The sequence below is a fragment of the Talpa occidentalis genome, unplaced genomic scaffold, assembly GCF_014898055.3.
Source record: "Talpa occidentalis isolate TD23 unplaced genomic scaffold, MPIMG_talOcc4v2.1 talOcc4.15, whole genome shotgun sequence".
Classification (NCBI taxonomy): Eukaryota; Metazoa; Chordata; class Mammalia; order Eulipotyphla; family Talpidae; genus Talpa; species Talpa occidentalis.
In genome coordinates this window covers 26,436,586-26,460,803 of record NW_023601543.1, presented here as the reverse complement: position 1 = coordinate 26,460,803, position 24,218 = coordinate 26,436,586, and the positions used below count along the sequence as shown (strand labels likewise).

At 41.9% G+C, this 24,218-nt stretch overlaps 1 protein-coding gene across 7 annotated transcripts in view; it reads right to left on the bottom strand.

Moving 5' to 3' along the window:
• Positions 1–24,218, bottom strand: part of CHRDL1 (chordin like 1) — a 165,358-nt gene that overhangs the window by 41,435 nt on the left and 99,705 nt on the right. For 5 of the 7 annotated variants that reach the window (XM_037512070.2, XM_037512064.1, XM_054695611.1 and 2 more), the window contains exons 5-6: positions 3,273–3,418; positions 1,377–1,470 (exon numbers count right to left, since the gene is read on the bottom strand). In XM_037512070.2, the coding sequence (XP_037367967.1) occupies positions 1,377–1,470; positions 3,273–3,418 (240 nt within the window). The remainder of the gene's footprint in view (positions 1–1,376; positions 1,471–3,272; positions 3,419–24,218) is intronic. The other 2 variants (XM_037512065.1, XM_037512066.1) reach the window with 1 other exon arrangement.

Sequence of the window (24,218 nt, the reverse complement as noted above, 5' to 3'; positions counted from 1 at the left end):
AGCTCTGCCACGCCATGTGGGTTTCTCCCTGGCTGGCCGGGAATCGAACCTGCCATGCAGAGGCTGCGGACAGCCTTACAACACGGTGCTCAACCCCTTGCGCCACTGGGGAGGCCCTCATGCCAGTTTTTACCACGATCCCCATACCTGTCCCACACTGGTTCTCAGCTTCTTTGAACGTTGTAAGCTATTCCTTGCCTGGGCCTTTGAACTTTTCTTTCTTTCTGCCTGGAATGTTCTCTCCCAAGACTTCACAAGGGTAACTCCTTTCCACCTTTCAAGTCTGACCTTAAATGTCACCTCAGCAAGACCTTTCAGACTACTCAACTTAAATGCTTTTACCTCTTATTTTCTACCTTGGTCCTCTGTTTACTTTCTTCATAGTTCTGACATTGTTTATATTTAGGCATTTGTTTATTATTTGTCTTCTCTGTAGAATGTGAGTTCCATAAGAGCAAAGACTTTATCTATGCATACCAAATATGAATAGGTTGTGCACTGCACAAGGGTGCCACAGCTAAGGGGGTACATGCACAAGGATTTTCTGGCAAATAGCAGAAAAGTATCTTAAGTAAGAGAATTCTCATTGTAATTGACATAAAGATGCCATTATAGTCTAGCAGTACCCTGTAGGTCTATAATATATACCAATATTTACTTGCTTTCTAGTGCAGTGCCCAGCATATATAATAAATAAGTGTAGATAGAAGGAAAGAATACAAAATTGGGATACTGCCAGAGGGAAAGCAGGAGAAGTCAGAAGACTGCTCATAGATTTGAGAAGAGAGGCACTAAAGGAAAAATTAAAGATGATTGTGTTTGATCCCGGAAACTAGAGAGTAAAAGTGGTGCCATTACCCAATAAAAGGAACCCAAGGAAGAGAAAACTGGCTTGAGAAGTGATTCCATTTTGGAGAAAACTTGAGAAGATAATGTATTCCATTTGCCATTGTGCTTTTATTGGGTATGTCACCATTTTACTTCGGGATGTATGAAATATACTTAAAATTTCCCTCCAGTCCTCAACATGGTCACATGAATGCTTTGCAAGGACAATTTCTCCTTTTAAGATGGTGGATAAAAATGGCCTGTCCTTTATAATACAGTAATGTAGGGGGCAAGGTAGAAGGGATTTAAGGAAGGAGAGAGGAAGACACTCACTTTCACATTAGTTGATTCCCACCCTTCCCTGCCACCCATCTAGCGCAGTAGCCCTTAAAATCAGTGTTTTAATTGATTTTTTTTTCCTTGTATAAAGGAAAGCACAGCTAAAAACCAAGGCTACCATAGAAAGTGCCCTTCCTAGGACACTGGACAGTATTTTCCTCTCTTCTCAGGATGGCAGTACCGCAGGCCTTGGGATAGGCGCCACCTACCTCTGCACACCCGGCAGCAGGAATCCGGAACAGAGACTGGGAATGCACAGGTTAACTTGGGGCAAGTCTTGAGACCACAGTACACATTTCCCTCCTGCCAGGGAGAAATTGAGTTAAGGTCAGAGGATCTGGGATAAAATAAAAGGTTTAATTCAGTACCTGGGATGATTAGTGGCTCAAAACATGTCCTTCCCCCCTGCTCTCCCAAAGTCATCTCTAGGTACTTTATAATTTTATTATGCTTCCCCTTCCCCCATTTACTCTTTGCCCATCCCAGAGACTAAGTCACAGGACAGTGAGCAATCCTCGTCATGCATCCTGGGCCAAGATAACATGAAGCAGTCCATGCGAGGGTGACCAAGGGCACCCCAATCACCAAGTGTAAGTCTGGCTTGTCTCTTCTCTGGTCATTGATTCCTTAGTCCCCATCACACCCCAACTTGATGTTGGGGACTTCAAGGAATGACGATTTGAGGAATTGCTGCGTATTGTAACATTCACTAGAACCTCCCTTTCAAATCAAGGAGATATGCTCTCTGGGATAATACAGTAGCCCCCCCCACCCCCCGCCCCCTTTATCCTCAGGGAATATGTTCCAAGATCCCCATGGGTGGGGAAACCGCAGGTAGTACTGAAACCTACACATACGATATGTTTTTTCCTATATATTCATGCCAATGATAAAGCTTAATTGACAAATTAGGCACAGTAAGGGATTAACAACAAAAACTAATAGTGGACTAGAACAGTTGTAACAATATACTGCAATAAATGTTAGGTGAATGTGGTCTTGGTCTCTCCCTTTCCCTCTCTCTCAAAATATTTTATTGTATGTAATATTTTTGGACTGCGGTTGACCATGGGTAACTGAAACCATGGAAAACAAAACCACAGATAAGGGGGGACTACCCTACAAACTACACAAGATGATGTGAATTGACAGCCTAGTCCAGCACAAGGCAAGGAAGAGGATCAAATTTACTTGCTGGTTATGTCTGTCTCTGCATAATCTCCATTCCCTAAAATTCTCTGTTCCAAACATTTCTCTTTCTTAAGCCTTGCTCTTAGTTCTTAGAAGCATATCTTTCTGGGGCTAAGAGGGTTCCTGAAAAATTACCAAAAAAGCAAGGCTGCAATCAAAGTCTCCCAAACTATTGAGTCATTACTAAAAATGCCCAAGGGAAGAGAGTCTATTAATTTGCTTTTATAGTCTACTGTTCAATACTCCTTGCAGGCAGAAAAGTTGTTTCTGCATCTAACTTCATTCCTTCAGAATTCCATCTAAACACCCATTTTAATCCATTTTCTGGTTCCATCTATTACATTCTTTTGACTGCACAGTAACATGAAAATATAATCAGTATAACTTATTCCTGAAGTACAGAGTTCTCTTAAGTAATGTCATAGAAATAATAAGAAAGCATCTGCTGAGAGTTTTTTTATTGCAGGACACCACAAATGGCCAGGTTAGTAGCATACCTCAGAGATGGGAACCGAGAGAGACTATTTTCTAGTGAATTTCTAGTGAATTTCTAGTGAATTGTAGCCCTAGAGGGTGCCAGTGTCTTTCCCAACTACTGTATTCCCCAGGCTTCAAATAATTGACTCCTTCAGATGAAGGCTTTGTTGGCGTAACTAAGATCAGCAGGAGTGCAGATCAAGACCACCAGCCCATCTCTGTCTGTTTCAGATGTTCTAAAGCTTTAAGACCAGGATAGAACTGTTCAGAGTTGATAATGATCAGGGAAGTGTGAATGGGCTGGGAGACTTAGGATTTTGATGATTCTGTCTTCTATTCAAAAACCATACAGTGTAGGCTCAGAGTGAAAATGCAAGTAGAGAGTAATCTCTTATTGGGGTAGAGGCCAGCAGAGACATTAAGATGCAGGGTCTTACCGAACAGCTGCACTGGGTGCATTGATTGGGGTGCCGATTCTGAAAGAGCCCATCAGCCATAAACAGCTCACCATGTTGGTAAGTGGTCCCGTTGTACTCACACGACTTGCTGGTCACCTTATTGTTCGCTGGGGGTAAGGAGTCTTCTGGGGCAAGTTGGAGAAAAACCATACAAGGTATTGTTGACATCATTGCAAAGAATTTCATAAATCCCAACAGCAGATGGGGCTGTACTACATCGAGGGAGTTAAAAGATAGTGCCTAATTCAGTAGCTGATGACTTACATAATATGAAAGTAGAGAGACAAGACCAGCAGCTTACATAACCATCCATCCCTTATTCCAGTTTTTGAGCATTTATTGAGTACCTATTCTTGATAAGTGGTGCAAGAAGCACTAGAGGAGAAGAAAGAGGCTCTTCCTTGGTGGGGCTAACAATCCTAGACAAATCATAAGTAACTCTACTGGAAGGAGAAAGTCTTTGCCTAAGAGAAGTCATATAGTATAACTACCCTGGTAGTTATGCCCTCCAATTGGATATAGCCTATGGAGTCTTTGCTTATTTTTAATTCCTCCAGCAAGACTGACCACCTCCCCCTCTTTTCCACCTACTGAAGGCTCAGCAAACACCCCTTAATAACTCCAGCCTATAGTTTGCACCTCTCAAGGTGACTGATGTCTGAATCATACAATTTGGCACCTGAATATTATTTTAACTCATATTTGTGAATTCCAGTGACCTCATCAACAATTTACAAAGAGATTTCACACACATTATTACAATGGAGCCTCATGACAATCCTTTTGCATTTATTTGGGGGTAAGATGTCTCTGAGGCTGCATGACTTATCTAAAGCCACAAAGGTAGTGAATGATGAAAAAGGGAATTAAAATCTGATCTTCTGACGCTAAATTCCATCTTCTTCCTATCAACCTGTAGGTATACTTGTGCATGTATGGCCTTTTGAGGAACAGGATTCTGCCTTACATCTCTCTCTTCTCCTTGGGGTCTAGCAGAGGATTGAACTGTAGCAAAAACTCAACACACTTGATAATTAACTCAAAGTGACTGGTCTCAAGAAGTCTTTCACTGGGCCTTCTTAAAGGACATACTGTGTGCACGCCCACTCACACACACTCACACACCACACATACACTAACACACCAAACCACCATGAACAAGTCCCTGAATTAACCTTATCATCGGTGTACAAATTAACAATAGAAATAAGTAAAGTTTGGGAAGTTCCTGCGGTGAGATAGTGGAAGAAGAGGGTGTCTAGAGAGTTTTACTACCCTTTCTTTTCCGTCAGTCAAAACAATAGTGAAAATGAGTCCATTTTTCAGTGGGAAAATTATACTTCAATACAATTGTTTAAAAAATTGAATGAAATTATTTTCAATATGTAGGTGAAAATGATAAAGGCTTACGATGATACCCATCATTATCGTCATTATAAAACTATAGCTAAGATTTATGGAACCCAAAATTATGTGCCAAGGACAGTGGTGAATGGTAAGCTTTTCCACACATCATCTCATTGACTCTTACTAGTAACAATCTGATGTAGACATGACTATGCCAATTATTTTTTTTTTTGATGAGGAAAATAAGAAATTGATTTGCCCAACGTCACACAACATATAAATTGTAGCACCAGGATCTAAGCTGGTGTCTGATTGATTCTAGAATCTTCATTCCTAGCCACTATCAGGAGGGTGACAATCAGGTCAAACCTTTTAACACAGAAGGGGCCAAATTAATTTAAATCCAAATCCAGCAGAATATAAAGTTTATGTTGTTCTTCTAGAATTTTTTGGCCTAAAATACCCAGAAAATTGACATCGTATTTCTTTGGCCTCAGTGATTTGGGTAACTAACTTGATTCTATCTTTTGTGATGGCATTGATCAAGTTTCAATTTCTGAGTAACTCACTACTTATTAATGAACTCTTACAGTATGCAAAGGAAGTTCCTGAATTTTGTCTTATTAAAAAGAAGCCTTAGCTCCTATAAGTTTAATGTATACTAATTGACCCTCTCCTTTAGGTTATGTTACCTGCTCTTGCCCATGAATACATAATCTACACCACTGTAACTGGTAGACATGAGTAAAACCCATAGGAGAAGGTTCAGGAGCAGGCCATTTGCTCCCTGGGCTCTAATTTATACCAAATCTCACTAGTCTGTGGTAAAAGAAAACTAGGATGACCTGCAAAATAATATCTGCCATGACTCCTACAGGAGCTGGCAGATTTTTAGAATACCAAAAGAAAAAAAAATGTTTGGAATTTTTTGCCTCAAAAGAATCTGGACTGATTTTTGAATTAGGCCTTCTATCAAGGGAAAAAAGCAAGGCAATTGCAGGGTGAGATTTTCTAGTGGAAGAAAAGCTGTGAGGGTCTTTCTTGCCATAGTCTTCAGAGTAACCTGGCATCAGAGTCTATTAATCTATTCAACAGGAGATGGGAATAAAAGCAAAGGAGAAGACCAAACAGACTTCAATAAACCACTTTTGGTCATGTTTAATACTATGCAATAGCTTCACACAATGAAATTATCTTAACATCTTCTCATTCAGTCTTACTCCATTCCAACATTTCTCATGGTGTCTGGGGGAGGGGATTCAAAAAATCAAACTACTGATGCAAAAAAAAATGTGGCCATATCCCTTAGCTATTTCTTAGGAGAGCCAACTTGGAAATATAGTTTTCCTGCCTCAAACCCTGGTGTATTTTCACAGAGTAGTGCTAAAAGTGAGAGAACAGAAAGGAAATGAGATTTTTTCCCCAAAGATATCTGTACTCCCACGTTCATAGCAGCACTAGTCGCAGTAGCCAAGACATGAAAATATGTCTTGAATAGTTAAAGACATTGTAGTGCATATTGCTGTGTGTATATGTAATGGAATATTACTCAGCCTTAAAAAAGAAAACCTTCCATTTGCAACCAACCACATGGATGAAACTTGAGGACATTAAAAGGAAAATAAAAACCCTGCACTATCTCATTTATATGTGGCATCTTTTAGAACTAAAATAGATAGAATCAGAGACTAGAAGACTGATTATCAGGGGTAGGGAGGTGGGGGAAATGGAGAGATGGTGGTCAAAAGGTACAAAGCTATGGTTCAGCAGTTTGAACAGCTCTGGATAACTAATGTACAGCATGACCACCAGAGTTAAAAAGACTGAATAGTTGGATTTGCTTAGATTGTAGATTTCAGATGTTCTCACCAAGCATACCAAGCTATATGAGGAGATGCTATGTTAATTAGTTTGATCATAGTAATCACTTTGATATATATATTAAATCAATAAGTTGTATACTTTGACTATATACAATTTTTATCTGAAAAAGAAAAATGTTTTATAAAGTGGGGACAGGATCATTGAGTCATAGTCCCACCTCAGGTACCCACACCCCATAACCTTGCATAAGCTGCTATAGCTTTGGGGGCATCAATTTTTCTAAGAACGGGACATGGGACACAAATTTCTCCTCACATCTTCAGAGGGCTCACAGCATGCAAGGAACCACAGTAGTGAAGAAAACCATCTCAAACTCTATCCTCTCCCTTCCCAGATTTTCCAAGGTGGCTAGACTTCTAACCAACTATCCTTGGAACACGTTCAGTGTTCTTGACTGAAAACTGGCAGAAAATCAGTCCAAGAAAAGCGAGCTTCAGGGCCCCTCAGGGGAATGCTACAACAGAAAGGACCAGGCTGCATGGCCTCTGGCCTCCACCATCTCCCCAGTTTCCAGTCAAATTGCCCAGAGCACTCTGAAGAACTGCAGAGAAAGGATATGGTAGGATTTCTGGGATACTCGGAACACACTCCCTCATCTCTGATGTCTCTTACCACCTGTTCGCTCCCTGATACCTAACTGTCATCATTAGAAATCTGTTCCTTTGGGTTAAATGGCTGCCTTTTTTGCAATTACATTTTATAATCCCAAATTTTCTGTGAGAGAGGTTACACAATGTCAGAATATCTTAATGTGAACAACTTCACCACAGGCTTTTTTTTTTTTTTTTTCCTCCTTCAGAGAAATTGGCAAATTTTACCAAGAAGTCTGTGGTCCTTCCCCACTTCCTTTGGTACACCATTCTCTCCCCTCCTGGCACTCACTCTTTCTTCCCACCTTCTGGAACCCAAAATTTTTATGCTGGTTGTTCTCTTCTCCACTCTCCCTACCCTCAAATTTCTATTTTCTTAGTGGGGCAGTTCTTGGCTAGTCAGAAAGGCCGCTTGTATGTCAGGAACCAAATCTGCTCCCAGTGTTTATGAGGTAAATGCAAACCCCTCTGGAGTTCCCACAGATCAGTCACTAATCTCTCGGACTCCAAGTCCTCTCTTCTTTTGCCACGGCTACTGTGACTCGGATTGCTACTTTATTTTTAATGGCTGAGACTGATGTTAATGCTTCCAGTCTGGTTCTCTATCATTCTACTGGTGTAATCCCAGCACATCTGCAGGCCATTTTGGAGGTAGTGATGGAGGAAGAATATGGAGACAGTTAAAGGGCTTCAAACAAGAGGTTATGTTCTCATGAATTACCTTGAGACAGACACACATGCACGCACACACAAAACAGAACTGAATAGTCCAAAGACTCAACCTCAGTTACCAGAAGCACAAAGGTGGAGAGAAGAGCAAGAGGGCTAGCAAAGGAAGGCCCAGGAGAGCATGCTGTTTGGACACTGTCTTTCAGCTCCGTATATCAAAGCAATGTAGACAGGAGGAATTGAGGGTTGTGGAAAGATCAGATACAAATCCCAGCTTTGGTACATGTTTGCTCTTGATCCTGGGAAGGCTACTTAATCTCTTTGCACCTCAGTTTCCTTATCTTCAAAATGACACGCCATCTACCTTACATGGATGTGAGGTTTACAGATCATTTAATTTAAAAAGCCCCAAAGTACCTGGTACATAACAAAGTTCACAATAAACGCTCAATGGTTTTAGTGTAGAAAAAGGCACATAGAAGAAAGTTATACACTTGAAGAACATGACAGGAATTTCCTTGTTTCCCAGATGACTGGACAGTTCGTTAAGAAGGTGTTAGCTTTGTGCTTCTATGTATCGTAAGCCTATGGAATGAAGATACTTATGCCAGGTCCCATGTTTCCTCTACATTCAACAAACATAGAGCTTCTTGATTGTACCTGGCACTAAAAGGGCCTTGACTATACCTTGCCAATAGCTGGAGTCATGGTAGGTTAGACCTACAAATGCCAATAAGGCATATCCCTGACTTCAAAGAGAATGCTGCTCTCATTGGAGGAGCTGGCCAAATAGGTATTAAATGCTAACATATTTAAATAACACATAAAGTTTAAGAACACAAGAGAAATCAAATGATCACAAGTCAAACTATGTCAAGCAGGAAGGCATTTCAACTGCACCACTTAGGATTCAGATTAGATACGAGAAATTACTCCTGGCTGAAAGTGCTCTTAAACACTGAGGGCATAGGCCAACCTGCTGAGCAGGGCAGCCTTTTCAAACTGTGTTTCATGATGCTTGAGATTCTTCAGAGGTGTCTGGGAAGCATGACATTTCCTCAATTCTATTTCAACAGAACAGCTCCAATTTTACTGGTGTATCCTTATGCATTTTTTATGATATAATTTGAAGAGAGAGCTTTGCTACTAAATGACATTACAAAACCATTCATATAAAACATCTTCAAAGGTTTTCTGTATTGGGATTGAAACCCTATTTACCTCAAATATATAAAGAGCTCCCAGAAAAAATGACAAGAAAACACTAACAAATTAACAGCAAAGAGAGTTGACCGAAATTAACTGCAAATGGCTCCTGGACCTGATAAAATATGCTCAACCTCATTCATAAGAAAAATGTAAATTACAACTGTATTGAGGTACCACTTTTCTTATCCCATTTACAAAATCCCTAAGTTTTACTAATACACCTTTTTGGCAAGGCTGTGGCAAAGTGATACAAACACCACGGAGGGCAATTTATAAATATCTACCAATGAAAAAATACGTGTGTTTTTACCTAACAGTCGAATTCATGCTAACAAATCATATACTTGCACATGTGTGAAACATACAGAAGTTATTTATTGCATTGTTTTCAAGGGCAAAAGATTGAAAACAAAACTTCTTTGCCATCCGTAGACATCTGGTATAACACGGCTCATTAGTATAATGAAATATTATCTAGTGGTATAAAGGAATGAGAAATCACTCTATGCTAATCAAGAGTATTTAATGAAAATCAAAAGGTGCAAAATGATGTACATAAGCACACTACCTCTTATGTAAAAGAGAAGATAATTTTAAATGACCATATATCTAGCTCTGCTTAGGTTTTCATAAAAGAACATTTGGAACGATACACAAAAAAGCTGATCACAGAAGCCCAGTTCTATTCCCACTCATGGGACACACAAGCTAGGATCCTATTCCCGGGCTGACTGCAGTGAGCGAGTTCTCCTACTGACATATTCAGCACTTTTGTCAGTGGCAAGCAGGGCTGTTACATTGCTTTCCAAAACAAATTATTTTCAAATGTGTAAATTTGGGCTGCTGTTTAGTCCTTGGCCCAGATGGAAAGAAAGCAGACAAATAGGGTGTTAGTGGAAAGTCACATGTGGCCCTTGGAGGAATGCTGTGGAGTAGCGGGAAGGCCAGCGGGTATGTGTCCTTGGTCAAGCTAGGTCAGAGCATCCAGCAAGGTTGAGACCCATCTGCAGAATGAATATAGCCCACACAGTGGGTGTCTGTTACCTCCTTCTATAAAGGAACAGTGCTCACCCTCTGAGGCCAGGTGGGGTCAGACAAGTTTTTCCTTGGAATGCTCGCTGAAATCAAACCAAACCAGTAACAAACCATAAAAAGCTAACTGTGGGGGCCTCCCCGGTGGCACAGCGGTTGGGCAATGGGTTGCGAAGCTGCCCTCAGCTGGTTCGATTCCCGGCTGCTCCCCGGCCACCTGAGGAGGGTCCCACATGCGCTCAGACCTCTCCTGCCGCCCGCTGCTCCCCTCAGCAGTGTGCTTCGGTCCTTCTGCCTGCTCTGCCCCCCGCTCTGGCTCTGGTGAATTCTCTCACCCTCCCGTGCTTCTGACTGTACCCATAAATCTTTTTTTAAAAAAAAAAAAAGCTAACTGTGAAATTCAAACAAGGCAGGGAAGGGATGGCGGGATGCAAAGTAGGGAGGAGGCACAATGGACGAAGGTGGAGGACTGTGGGTGACTTTGTGGTGGGTAAGGTGTGGTGACATGCATCTTAGGAGGTGTGATCCTGTGCCTCTGAATCACATAGTGTTGTAAACCAATGTTACTTCAATAAAATAAATAAATAAAAGGTGAATTATGAGATATGGGGTTTTTTGATATGTGAAAATGAAATGCTTTGCAATGTCAAAAAAAATAAATAAATAAAACAGTTGTACTGCTTCACATGGACCCATCTAGCTACAGTGGTGGTGCCTACCTCTGAGGGTCCTTCCTTATGGCACTCCAACCACTATCACTTCTTTTTGCCCTGGGCTTCTTGAAGTGATGACTTAACTAGACCTGCTTTCCTTGGGCAAGCTTTCACCTATGACTTCTAGATCTTCACCAAACTCTCTTCCTCCATAAAAACTGAACTCTTCTGTGGCTCATGACCTTGAGATCCAAGTAGGCAGGCTGAGCACAAATCTCACAAGCTAATTCATACCAAGGTGCCATCGGAAGAAACTGTTTGAAAACAGGTTATTTTTCTAGACAACTAAATGGTACCATGTGTTTGATGCTTTATCCACAATGAGGCTGTAGAAAACAGGACAATGATTACAAAACCTTATAGAATTTAGGGCTCTCCTTGGAGGGTTTACTGAAAATGTAGCCCTAAAACCTGCCCTAGTGGGAGGGAGGGCCTTACTTCAGAGTGTCTCATTTGTGTTCAAATTACAATTCATCTATTAGTTACCGCATATTAGCTGAGTCAATCACTTAACATCTTTGAGCCTCAGTAAAGTGGAATTGACAATAGCACCTACCTCATAGGTAGGGAGGATCAAATGAGGTAAGACATATAACATGCTCAGCATATGTATTAATACTGAATAAATGTCATTGTTATATTACAATAAGCTATAAGCAACAGGGTTTCTGGAAGGCAAAGAACAGGCATGTAAGGGAAGAGATGTGGGGCTACCTAGTCCTTACGGTGCCTGTCATAGACTGACTGTCTATGCCCCTCCCCAATTCATGTGTTGAAAACTTAATCCCCAACATTGTGGTACCTTGAGGTTGAACCTTTAGGAGGTGATTAGGTAGAGCCCTCATGAGTGGGATTAGGACCCTTATAAGAAGTGACAGGAGGGAGATGATCTCTATTCTCAACATATGAAGACACGACATGCAGATAGTGTCTACAAGCCAGGAAATAGGCTCTCCTCAGATATCAGATCTACTGGCATATTAATACTGTACTTCCCAGCCCCTGGAACTGTGAGAAGTAAATGTTGTTTTAGCCACTCAATATATGGCATTTTGATTTTGGCAGCCACACCAACTGAGAGAACAGTTTTCACTGCCCTGTAGAACTCACAAATTGCCAGATTCTGAGTGGTGACTAGAGAGTCACTTCTGAATTATCACTCTCACTAAGAATCCTTTTATGCTTCAACTCTCTGTTGACCCCCCTAGCTCTATCCCCCCAGTTCAGTGGCAAGCCCAGCAGGTTTGATTTCTTTAGCCAAGCAGCTGAGTTCTAGCCAGAGTCATTGACCAAATCCATAAACTCTGCTCTGAGTTTCCGGGGGGGGGGGGCAGACAGGTGGATGGATGGGTTAGTAGGATCACAAGTGTGCTTGTGATTATGAGTTGTCCTAAGGGGCAAAGAAGGAAAACTGAACTCAGTCAATTCTCCCACTGCATTCCAAGCTCCTCCAGCTTTCTAGAGCCGCTAACCAATGGCACCGTTGATTGGCTTGAGTTTCATCTTTGTTTTGGGTTAGTGTCAGAGCTACTCTTTGGAACGTATTTTTCAGCAAAGAATGCCTCTCCACTGCCCCCTTCATCCATCTTCTTTCCATAGACATCCTTCAAAGCCCAGCTCTACTCTCACCTTTTCAAAGAATTCTTGCCTAGCCACTTCCACATCTCTTGTGGTTTTGATTTGCATTTCTCTGATGACAAGAGATGATGTGCATTTTTTCATGTGCCTGTTGGTCATCTTCAGGTCTCCTTAGGAGAAGTGTCTGTGTACATCTTCTGCCCACATAGTGAGTGAACTTTGAAAATATTTTGCTAAGTGGAAGAAACCAGACACAAAAGACCAAGTAGTGTATAATTCCATTTACATGAAATGTCCAGCATAGGCATATTCATAGGGACAAAATGTAGATCAGAGGGTGCCAGAAGCTGGGGAGAGGGGAGAATGGGGGGTGACTGACAAAGAATATATGGAGCTTCTTTTGGGGATGATGAAAATATTCTGGAATTAGATAGCAGTGTTGGTGGCAGTATCTTGTAATGCATTAAAACCAACTGAATTGCACATTTAAAAGGATAGTTAATACTTGAATTATATTGCAATAAATCTGTTACCAAAAGAAAAAACATCCTACAATGCAGACAAGAAGGCTGAGTGGAATTGTGAAGCAAGCCTGGACAACAGGTAGTTGGTGTGTACCCTGGTGACAGGGAGGCAGGAGAAGTGAAAGGTGAATGAAAAACAAAAAAGGAGACCCACACAGAGATTGAGAGAGTCAACCCCAAACCGTAATTTTGTCCCGTGATCCCCAACCATGCCATGGACAACATGCCTTGGAAGATACAGCAGGTCCACCAGACAGCTGAGCTAAAGAAGGGATCACAGGGGCAGGATTTTCCTGCTTGGAATCAAGGAGACTGTGTGGGCTCATACCTTCAGCCAGACTAGAGGCCTCCCTACTTTCACCCCCAGCCCAAGCCCCCATGGGGTCCCAGGCCAGGAAATTCTTGTAGCAGATTCAGGAGATCACTCTGCAGCTAAACAGACGGACATAACACTCTGTCCCAACCAAGAAGGTGCAGAGTGAGAGCAAACAGTCATCTGCTGGTCCAGCTGTAGGGAAGAGACTGGAAGAGGGCGCTGAAAGCTCACACCCTGGTGTAATCCCAGTTCTTCCCTCCTCATCCGGAACCCATCTGCGAGTTGTTTTCCATCCCACTTCCGCTCATGTTTCTGCTGCCGTCAGTCAGTAGCTGAGCCTGCCTGAATATGCCGTCTTGTCAGGAAGATGCTGGGAAGGCTGGCTGGAGGAGAGTGTGTGTGCAAGAGGAAACTGTGTTTCTAGAAGTAAAGGGTGCCTACAGATTGGACACTACAACTGGAGGGAAGGGGAACATGTGTGTTTCTGGCTGGGTTGTGCCACTGACATGCTATGTGTCTGCTGCATCTGCTGTCTCTGCATCTTTGGGTCTCAGTTTCTCAAGAACTTTCTGCATTTGTACATGAGTGTATTGGCTAATATTTTACCTGCTTCTACTTGCCACAAAACACAGGGATGTGGAACGATACTATATACAAGATTCTACTTTTGAAACATTAATTCAAAAGGATACCTGCACCCCTATGTTTACTGCAGCACTATGTACACTAGGTAAGATATGGAAACAACCCAAATGCCCAAAAATAGATGACTGGATCAATAAGATGTAGTACACAATGGAATAATATTCAGCAATCAATAAAGATAAACTCATGCCATTCGCAGCAACATGGATGGAGCTGGAAGGGATCATGCTCAGCAAAATAAGCCAGAAGGAAAAAAGAAAAATATTGGATGGTTTCACTTACAGGAGGAATATAGGGGACCCAAGTAAGGGATCAGGGGAAAAATAGTAACAATTAAAATAAACAAAATCAACAGGCAAATATAATCAAAGATATTCTGCAGGGGAGGGGGAGGGAGAAGGATCAAGATGGGTGTGGGGGAGAGAACACAAGGGACTGTAGTGACGCGTCACAGGTGAACTGGTGGTGGGAACTGTACGAGGACTACACCTGAGAGGAGAAAGCAAACATCGTACAAAAATGAAAAATAATGTAAAATATATATAAATAAGTAAATCTATAAAAAAAAATAGATAAAAATGAAAATCACTTGGAAAAAAAAGACTCTACTTTTTTAAAAGACTGAGGGAGTAAAGAAGCTCTATGAAACACAGCCTGCTCCCCAGCTTACCAAGTACATTCCATCTAAAGGCATCAAGAGATTTATAATTGAGTTTGTGCTGGTCATCCAGTGTCCAGGGCTTACTACATCCCATAGAGGTTCGGCTAACTCAGAAAAGGCCCCTTAACTTATGGTTTGCTGCCTTTAAGGTAGCAAGTCTAGCCTTGAGTCCATCACCCACATGTGAACAAGCAGCCGAGGGCTCAAGCTCTATGTATGGAGCTCCATTACAGCCCAGCCCAGCCAGGATAATGAAAAGATGCATCCCCTGGGCAAAAGAAGGCTCTATGTTAGGCCAGGCATTTCCTGTCCCCACTGTGGCTCCTTGTCAATTCTGCCCTGACTCATGCTAGACCCAACCACCCCCACAGAGCGCCCTTGTTTACTTATATTGTACCGGCGCTTAGCATCTGTCAAACATACACTGATTTCTTGTAGCAACTCTAATGGTCTGCCTGTCTGTCTGCCTGTACCCAATATAGTCTAGAACCTGCCAACAGGCATAATGCTTGTTTAGTGATCATTAATTGCAAAGGAAGCACGGCTTAGGTCTTGACTCCTCCATCACCAGCTGGCTCGAGCAGTGGAATGAAGGCACAAACATTCAACGACATATGCTCAAATGCTGAGAGTCTAATATTAACACCATAAGATATAAATGTGTCCAATCTGGGGCAAGTGATTCTTCATTTGAGCTGGAAGGAAGCAAGCATGACTGTCAAAAGTGATGTTGAAGTGAATTAGAGAATTTTCAGTGTATGAAAGACATTCTTCTGAGAAGAGAGTCTGGGTTCTTTCAGATTCTCAAAGTATCCCATGACCCAAACAAGGTGCCACTGTTGCAGAAATAAATTCTAGCCTTTTACCCAGGCAGGGGAAGAAAAAGCAGTACTTCAGGAATGGTAAGGTCAGGAGAAGTTTTATTATTCATGCATGAGGTCCCCAGACCTGGGTAGTCCCTTAAGGTCTGAGCACTGGTCTGAGCACTGGGAGATCAATCAGCTTAGCAAGCTGTCACACCTTGCTTAGATATGCTTATTAAGGAAGCAAACTTGTTATTTACATTTCCAGGTCTATGACTCTTTAACAGGGAAAGATTTCCTTTTCTTAGCAGTTTCCTTTCACCACCACTATTTTAATACAAAGCCAGGAGCCTCAGTTTGATCTCAACAGCATCAGATCTGTGCAGGCAACGCAGTGCAGTTTCTAAGGCTCTAGTCACATATGCTCATTTTCAGCTTTCTGTGCTGAGAACACTTGCTGCTGAAAGCTTCCCATAATGCAATCTTCACAGACAACCTCTACGTTTTCTCCTGTCAAAATATCTCCTTCCACTTTACTGAACAGCTTTATCATCAGCTCCACTATTCATCTCATGGATGATTCCAATCTTATTTCATACACCTTCTAGGATTTTCCATGTATATCTCCAAGAGGAAAATGTAAACGGTCTCCTCTCTTGACAGATGGAAATGAGGCTCAGAAATGCCAAAGGACACCATTATTTTGCATCGGAGCAAGGATTCAAACTTAGGTCTCTTCATTTTACCTAGGGACACAAAACGCAGGGCTAGAGAAGCTGACTAACAACAAGTTCAAAACTGAAGAAGATAAAACACAAATCTCTGTTTTCAGGGCCAATTCTTGACTCTCAACTCTTCATCACAATTTGGATTATGTAGGGCTTCCCTGGTGGCTCAAGGGGTTAAGACGCAACCTATGAGGCTATCCCCAGCCACTGCAGCATGAGTTCCATCCCCAGCAGCCAGGGAGCTACCCACATGGCGCAGACTTCTCCTCTCTTGCCAGCTGCTCCTGTCAGCAATGTATTTCAGTCAATCTGCCTATTCTGTTCCCCACTCTGTCTCTGGTAAAGCCTCTCACCTTCCCACACCTCTGGCCTGCACCCCAGCTCTTACCTACATAAATAAATAACTCTTTAAAAAAACAATTTGGATTTATGTAGCTCAACAAAAAGAATCCCTCCTTCAGTAGATCTGACAGCTTTGTCTTATTTCTTTACTACTAGATTAAGGATTTTAAATTTTCTACGTACCCAATAGTGTAATAAATGGACTTGTAGTTGCAATGAAAATGTTAGATTGACTATTCTGCATGATGCCTAACTGTGAATGATATGCTTTATAGTAAGGTGACACTCAGTGCCTTCCTCTTCTCCTTAAGTAAGTTGAAAATGGATCTACTATTACTTGGTTAGTTCTAATTCTTTGGGAACTAAGCTTTTTTTTTTTCCCTGAAGGTCAGCAACCCTAAGAAATGGATAAATCAGTCACTACCCTCAAGCAGCATTTACAAAAACAATACAAGGCATCTGGCCTAGACAGTGGGGAGCATAGTCAAGCATTCCTTTAGTATTGCCTACACCAGCATTTCCCAAGTCTACTCTGCAGTGCACCACTAGTCTGCAGGATGCTCTGTGAAAACAAAATTCTATGCTTCAAATGAAGTTTGGAAATGATCCATATTTTATGTTCACAATATCCCTTTCAGTGTGTTAAAGATCTCAGAAGTATCATCATTAGGAAACCAGTTTAGTGCAGCATTTTCTCTGACTGTACTGAAGTAGCAGATGCCCCATCCCGCCCCCTGCTCCCCCTTCCACCGCCTGTGTAAAAGCTAGGAATATCCTAGGAATAGCCTTTGGGAAGCACTGCCCTGCACCACATCTAATAACTAGGTATTGTGAGGATCTGGATATTTGCCATTTCACAGACACTATATAAACTACTTAATTCTGGACCCCACCCCTACCCTCAGTCACTCAATCTTCAGCTAAGTCCTAAAGTGTTTTTCCTAGGTAGCTCAGAGTGTTCACTGCATCCTTTCCTTAATTTCTCCCTGTCATTAGCAGAGCCCCCCAAACTAGGAGAAACACCCCCTGTGAAACACTGTGTGATGCTAAAAACTTGAACCTTACAGTTTGGCGTTTGCAACAACAACCCAATGACATCAGGCACTGGTTACAAAGAAGTCAAGTCCAGGAGTTTGGATTTTTCCTGCATAGGATGAGAAGCCAGTGAAGTGATTTAAGCTTGGAAGTTATATGATGAAATTGAGATTTCTAAAAGACTGCTCTAGGATGACTGGAGACCATGAGGTTGGAGGCAGAACCTGTCAGAGGCTAGTGAAAGAGCCTATTGCTATCACATTACTTACTAAAGGAAGAAAAGACGCATTTAGTACTTGAGGATTAATTGAGAAAACTTATCCCCAAACACACTTTTTGTTGTGTTTGGAAAAGTGTTAGCTGCAGGCTTCAGAAAGTGGTCCCTGGGGGCCACTGGCAGAGGCTGCAGGGAAGGCGGTGGCCGAGGAAGGTTCCAGGCTGCTGGAGCAGGCAAAATTCTATTAAGAAAAGGCAGTTCACCTCTTCCTGGAGACCAAAGGAAGCAGCTCATCTGCCATGTCACAGAACTACTGGGGGAAAAGAAAAAGTATCACATTTCTCTTGCTAAGAAGTCCTTTAAGAACAGAAGCCAAAGTCCCTGCTGGGCAAAGAGTCACACAGGTAAATGCATACAATACATAGAAAGGAAAGAACACTTAGTGAATATACATTCAAAAGAATTCCACCACTGATTGCCAGGCAATGGTGACTGTTTCAGGAAATGGAGACTGAACCTGAACGTAAAGGAATGTCAAGATGAATGCAAATTTCTAGTTTGAATCAAGGATAATTCTTTGGGCATCCAGATGCTCATACAGCAGCCCCTCTCTTGATTTTACAGTGAAATGATCGGAGGGCAAGGTGATTGCAAAAGGGGTCAGAGATTAAACGAGTAAATAAGGGTTATTATCATCTTTGGGTATATCAAGAGTTTTGGACCAGTAATTCTCAAAAGGGGAGCAAATGAACACTGGTCTTTTCTGAAAGCACTTTTCAGCCGCACAAATGGGCCCATCTGTGACTAGGAATCACTCAACATAATGAAAAATGTCGCTGAGGTATGGCACATGCAGATAATTCAGAGGCAGGAAAGAGATCAAGAGCCACAGCTCCAATGGTTGCATTTTGTAACAGGCATCAGCAAATGATACTGATATTCACTGACTAGTTCTCACACTGAGGGGGCATATGCTCTGCACCATTTCATTCATGTACATTAGCTCTGTTCTCCCTACAATCACCCTATATAAGGTGTGTGTTGCTATATCTCCATTTACAGATGAGGAAACTACAGTGAGGAAGTAGTCAAATCAGAACCAGAGCCAAGGCCTCTGGCCCCAGAAGAGGAGCTACACTAGATCACTCTGGAGATCTAGCCTGAATTATCTGAAACTACAGCTGGGATAAAATAGCCACCCACACAAAATCCTTCCTGGCACTTTAATTCCTTTTCCTAAATTCTCACTGAATCCTCTGAAAAGGAAACCACTGTTTCACACAGGCACACAGAAAGACTAAAAAAATATAAGGTCAAAGGGAAGTACAGCTGACTCAAACAACTGGGGGCTAGGGGTGCCAAGCCCCCATGTGGTCGAATATTCAAATATAATGTACAGTCAAGCCTTCCAAATCTGGGTTCTGTATACCCAAATTCAGCCAACTAACATCCGCAGCTGTTTGAATCTGTAACAGGGTGGTCCCCAGGAAAGGGGGAGGTTCCCTGCCCCACCCAAGGGAGGGTGGAGCTGAGCAGGAAGAGGAGAAGCTGAAGAAGAGACTGAGGAAGGAAGCAGGATGGAGCCAGGAGACCTGGAGGAGGCACATGGAGCCTAGAGACACGTGAAGAAACTGCGCTTGTTTTTTGGTCGTGGACTGGGTGACACAGATGTGGGTGAGACCCGTGGGGAGGTGACAATGGCAGCTTTTATCTGGATGTTGATTTTGCTCTTTTCCTTCCGGGCTTGTCTGGTTGTTTGTGACCCTTTTCTGTGGGTCCCCACTGGAAGATGCTTTAGACTTGTAGCAGGCTTTGGGGCCTTGTTCTGGGCCAATCCCATATGGATGGAGTTTTACCCACGAGGGGACGGGTAACTTTGGGTGCTTCATTTAGAAACTAGACTCTTTGCCTTACCTGTATTGTTTCCTAGTTTAATTAAAGTTCCTTCCCATTAAAGTCTCCTATGTTTTGTGTTGATGCGGCGGATGGCAGAACCCATTTAGAATAGGCAGGTTTGCGGGGTTTGGGCTGCCCCTCTCCCTGTCCTATAACAAATCCATGAATGTAGCGTGAAGTCCTGGATAGGCAAAAAAATCCAAGTACAAGTGGCCCTGCTCAGTTCAAACCCTGTTCAAGCATCAACTGTATTTTACCTCATGTTAGCCTCCAATGGCTGGGTAGAATGAGAGGAAGCAGCAGGAGGAGAGAGGCTAGGATCTCGGGAAGGTCTGTGCCTTCTCAAGAGTGGTATAACAAGGGAATCTAAAAACTGCAGGTAACTTTATTAGCTGCTGGGCCAAGGAAATCATCTTGGTAGAGAACAATTCCCTTCATGGAAACTGAAAATAGCATAGGATGGCTAGCTCCTCTTCCCACTGTTCTCACATTCTCCTCAAAACTTGCGGCATGGGGACCAGTAGCATTAGTGCCCTCTGAGAGCTAGTTATAAATGCAGAACCTCAGACACCAACCCACCCCCCTAGACCTATTGAATCAGCATCTGTACTTCAGTAAGAGGTCCAGTGATTACTGTGCACAGTAAAGTCTGAGAGGCATCGCTGGGGACTTTCTGCTTCTAGTGTCCACCTTTTTCAGAACCTTTAATTTTTTTTATTATAAATTTTATTTTTATATTCCCCATACAATTGCAACCCCCTTATTTTGACCCCAATCCCTCCCCTCCCCGCCTCCCACCCGCCATAGAGTGTCTCTGGTTCATAGTTGTTTGTTGATTTTGATTTTCACTTACTTATAGTTATTCTTTTTCCTGGTCCCTTATTTAAGTTTTCTAGATTCTTGCTATGAGTGAGACCATCCGGTATTTTTCTTTTTCTTTCTGGCTTATTTCGCTGAGCATGATCCCTTCCAGCGCCATCCATGTTGCTGCAAATTGCATGTGTTTATCTTTTTTGAATGCTGAGTAATATTCCATGGTGTATATGTACCACATCTTCTTGATCCAGTCATCTATTTTTGGGCATTTGGGTTGTTTCCAAAGCTTAGCTATTGTAAACAGTGCTGCTATAAACATAGGAGTGCAGGTGCTCTTTGGAATTGATGTTTCTGTGTCCTTTGGGTAAATACCTAGGGGTGGAATTGCTGGATCATATGGAAGATCTATGTTTAGTAGGTCCAGAAATCTCCACACAGCTCTCCATAGTGGTTGGACCAGTTTGCACTCGCACCAACAGTTCAGGAGAGTTCCTTTTTCTCCACAACCTCGCCAACATTTGTTGTTGCTAGTTTTTTTTAATATGTGCCATTCTCACTGGTGTAAGATGGTATCTCAGGTAGTTTTGATTTGCATTTCCCTGATTACAAGTGATGTCGAACATTTTTTCATATGCCTGTTGGCCATTTGCATTTCCTCTTCAGAGAAGTTTCTTTTTAGCTCTTCTGCCCATTTTTTGACAGGATTATTTTCTTTGTTGTTGTTGAGTCTCATCAGCTCTTTGCAGATTTTTGTGATCAGTCCTTTATCATTAGAGTTGTGTGCAAAAATGTTCTCCCAGTCGGTGGGATTTCTCTTTGCTTTTGTTATTGTCTCTTTTGCTGTGCAGAAGCTCTTTAATTTGATGTAGTCCCAGCTATTGATCTTTGCCTTCACTATCACTGCTTTGGGTGATGTGTCTGTAAAGATGTCTTTGATGTGCATATCACATAGTGTTTTGCCTATATTTCCTTCTATGTATTTTATGGTTTCAGGTCTTATGTCTAGTTCTTTAATCCATTTTGAGTTGGTTTTTGTGCATGGTGTGAGGTAGTGGTCAAGCTTCATTCTTTTGCATGTAGCGACCCAGTTTTCCCAGCACCATTTATTGAACAAACTTTCTTTGCTCCAATGCATATTCTTTGCTCCTTTGTCAAAGATTAGTTGACCATAAATCTGTGGGTTTATTTCTGGATTTTCTATTCGATTCCATTGGTATGTGTGTCTGTTCTTGTTCCAATACCATGCAGTTTTGATGATTATGGCTTTGTAGAACCTTTAATAATGCCCTGTCTAGACACAAGACAGCTATTCAACATTAATGAGTATTGAGAAGCCTTTTTACTCCCACTTCTGGACCTATACACACAGCATTGGTTCCACACTGCCTCAATCTATGCCCCATTGGGGTACAAATGCAGGCAATCTTAGAACTATTCTCCCTGTCACCCATAATCTTTGTCTCCAATCCCCTCTCTATAAGAAATGACAAAATGGGCCTCCTCGGTGGCGCAGCGGTTGAGCGCTGGGTTGCAAAGCTGCCTACAGCCTCTGCAGCGCCGGTTCAATCCCCGGCTGCTGGGCGAGGGTCCCACATGGTGCGTAGACCTCTCCTGCCACCCGCTGCTCCCCTCAGCAGTGTACTTCATCTCTCTGCCTGCTCTGCTCTCCCCTCTGGCTCTGGTGAATTCTCTCACCCTCCCGCGCTGCTGACTGTACCCAGTGCTTGTATAAATAAATGAATCTTTAAAAAAAAAATAAATGACAAAACATAGTTAATTAAAAATATACAATTAAATATATAAAATTAATTTAAATATATTAAATTAAATTAAACCAACTGTTCAGGAAACCATACAATGCAGAGATAATCTTTTCCACAAATACCAATACAGAGTCCTGGGAAAATGAGGATATCGATGCAAAACGACAACTATCTTAGGACTGACTACACTAGTGGTTCTCAACTGAGGACAATTCCTCCCTCCACTCCATCTGGTCCTGCCTCCCCACACCCCGTCCCTGGACATTTGGCAATATCTGAATATTACCTTTAGTTGTCACAAGTGAGGAAGGATGTTACTGGCATCTAGAGAGTAGAGGTCAGGGATGCTGCTAAACATCCTCTATGCACCAAGCCACCCCCACAACAAAGAACTGTCTGACTCCAAAATGGCTAAGAAACCCTGGACTACAGAAAATAAATTCAATCCATCTGACCCTTAACTTTATTCAAAACACAGCAAGAGGAAAATGGAAACCTGGAAGTCCTTTCTCCATTCTACACAACAGCTGTGGGTTGTAGTGGAAAGTTCTAGATACCTCTGAGAGATTAATGTACTCTTTTGACTTAAAGAGTTGATGCTTTTTTTGATCTAAAATTCTTCTACAAAATTACACTATGTAAAACCAACTGTTCAGGAAGTCATACAATGCAGAGATAATCTTTTCCACAAATACCATTTTTCAAAGTTCTCATTAAATAAAAAAAGAAACAATACCTTCATTTTCCTTTCTGCAACAATGGATTACCATGAAGTAATTAAAAACTGAAATAGAATAAAAATTGCACCATGAAGCAGCTACAAGAAATAGAATAGAATAGAGTTAACCAACCAATAGAGTTAACATATTTTGTGATTATTAAAGGATTCTGGCTGAATCCTTTAACAGAAAGGTTAGTTACATAGTTCTCCTCTTAATGACCACCGTTAAGCTTCTGAGAGTGATTTGTGAAGAGTTTAGGATTCAGAATGAGTTATCAAGTGCCATCGATCATCATTTTATTGAATGATCATCCCCCTGCCCCAAGGACACACATCCTAATCCTCTGTATCAGCAAGAATGGACTTGCCCTCTACCTATGGGTTCAGAGGCCTTGTAAAATACAAAGTAAAATGTGAGGGGGGGCAGCCATATCCTATCTTTATTTATAATACAAGTTTTCCGAGGGCAGGACTAATCTCTTACTCCACCATAGCTTATCATGCTGTGTGGGTGTCAAATATTTCAACACTGAGAGAATGTTGGTACAGCCTTCAATCTGAGACTCAGCAGACTGTGTCCTTCCTACGAAGGACATACTTGCTTCAGACTAGTATGTTAAGTACTATACACAATGCTGTGTGTTCATCAAACCATTTTCCTTCCCATCTCCCCATACCCAGCTACAAGGCATTTCGCTGCTTCATCTGCAGCTAGGTGGGGCTATATGAATGTGCTCTAGTTGATGGAATGTGATGAGAAATGACATGCAGGCATAACTCATTTTAATGCACTTCATTTTATCGTGCTTTGTAGATAATGCATATTTTACAGATTGAAGGTTTCTGGCAACCCTGCATCAAGCAAGTCTATCAGTGCCATTTTCCAACATGTACTCACTCCGTGTCTCTGTGTCACTTTTAATTAAAATTAATGCTATTACACACATAATAGACTCCAGTATAGTATAAGTCCTTTTATATGCATTGACTGGGAAACCAAAAAATCCATGTGACTTGCTTTATTGTGATATTCCCTTTATGGCAGTGGTCTGGAACCAATCCCACATTATCTCTAAGGTGTGCCTATACATGTTTTCAATCCTGACCAGCAAAACCTTCTGTACAACACTCCTCTCTTTCTTTTCCTTAGGGAGTGTCATGCAGAGGATACAACAGCCCACTCCGAGGCCCTGAAGGAATGTGATACCACTATAACGAAAAGAGCCTGGGTTCTTGAATGACTCCATGGAGCAGAGCCTTCTCTCGCCACAGTGCCCCTCCCCATTCTGTTTGGCCACTGAAATGTTGGGATTATTAGAGCAATTGGCTTACCCTTTGGTCTTTACAAATACATTTCCTCCCTCACAATATTGTGTTAACATCACTTACATTTTCTACCATTGACTTTTCCATCTCCCTCTTCCATCTTGACAACT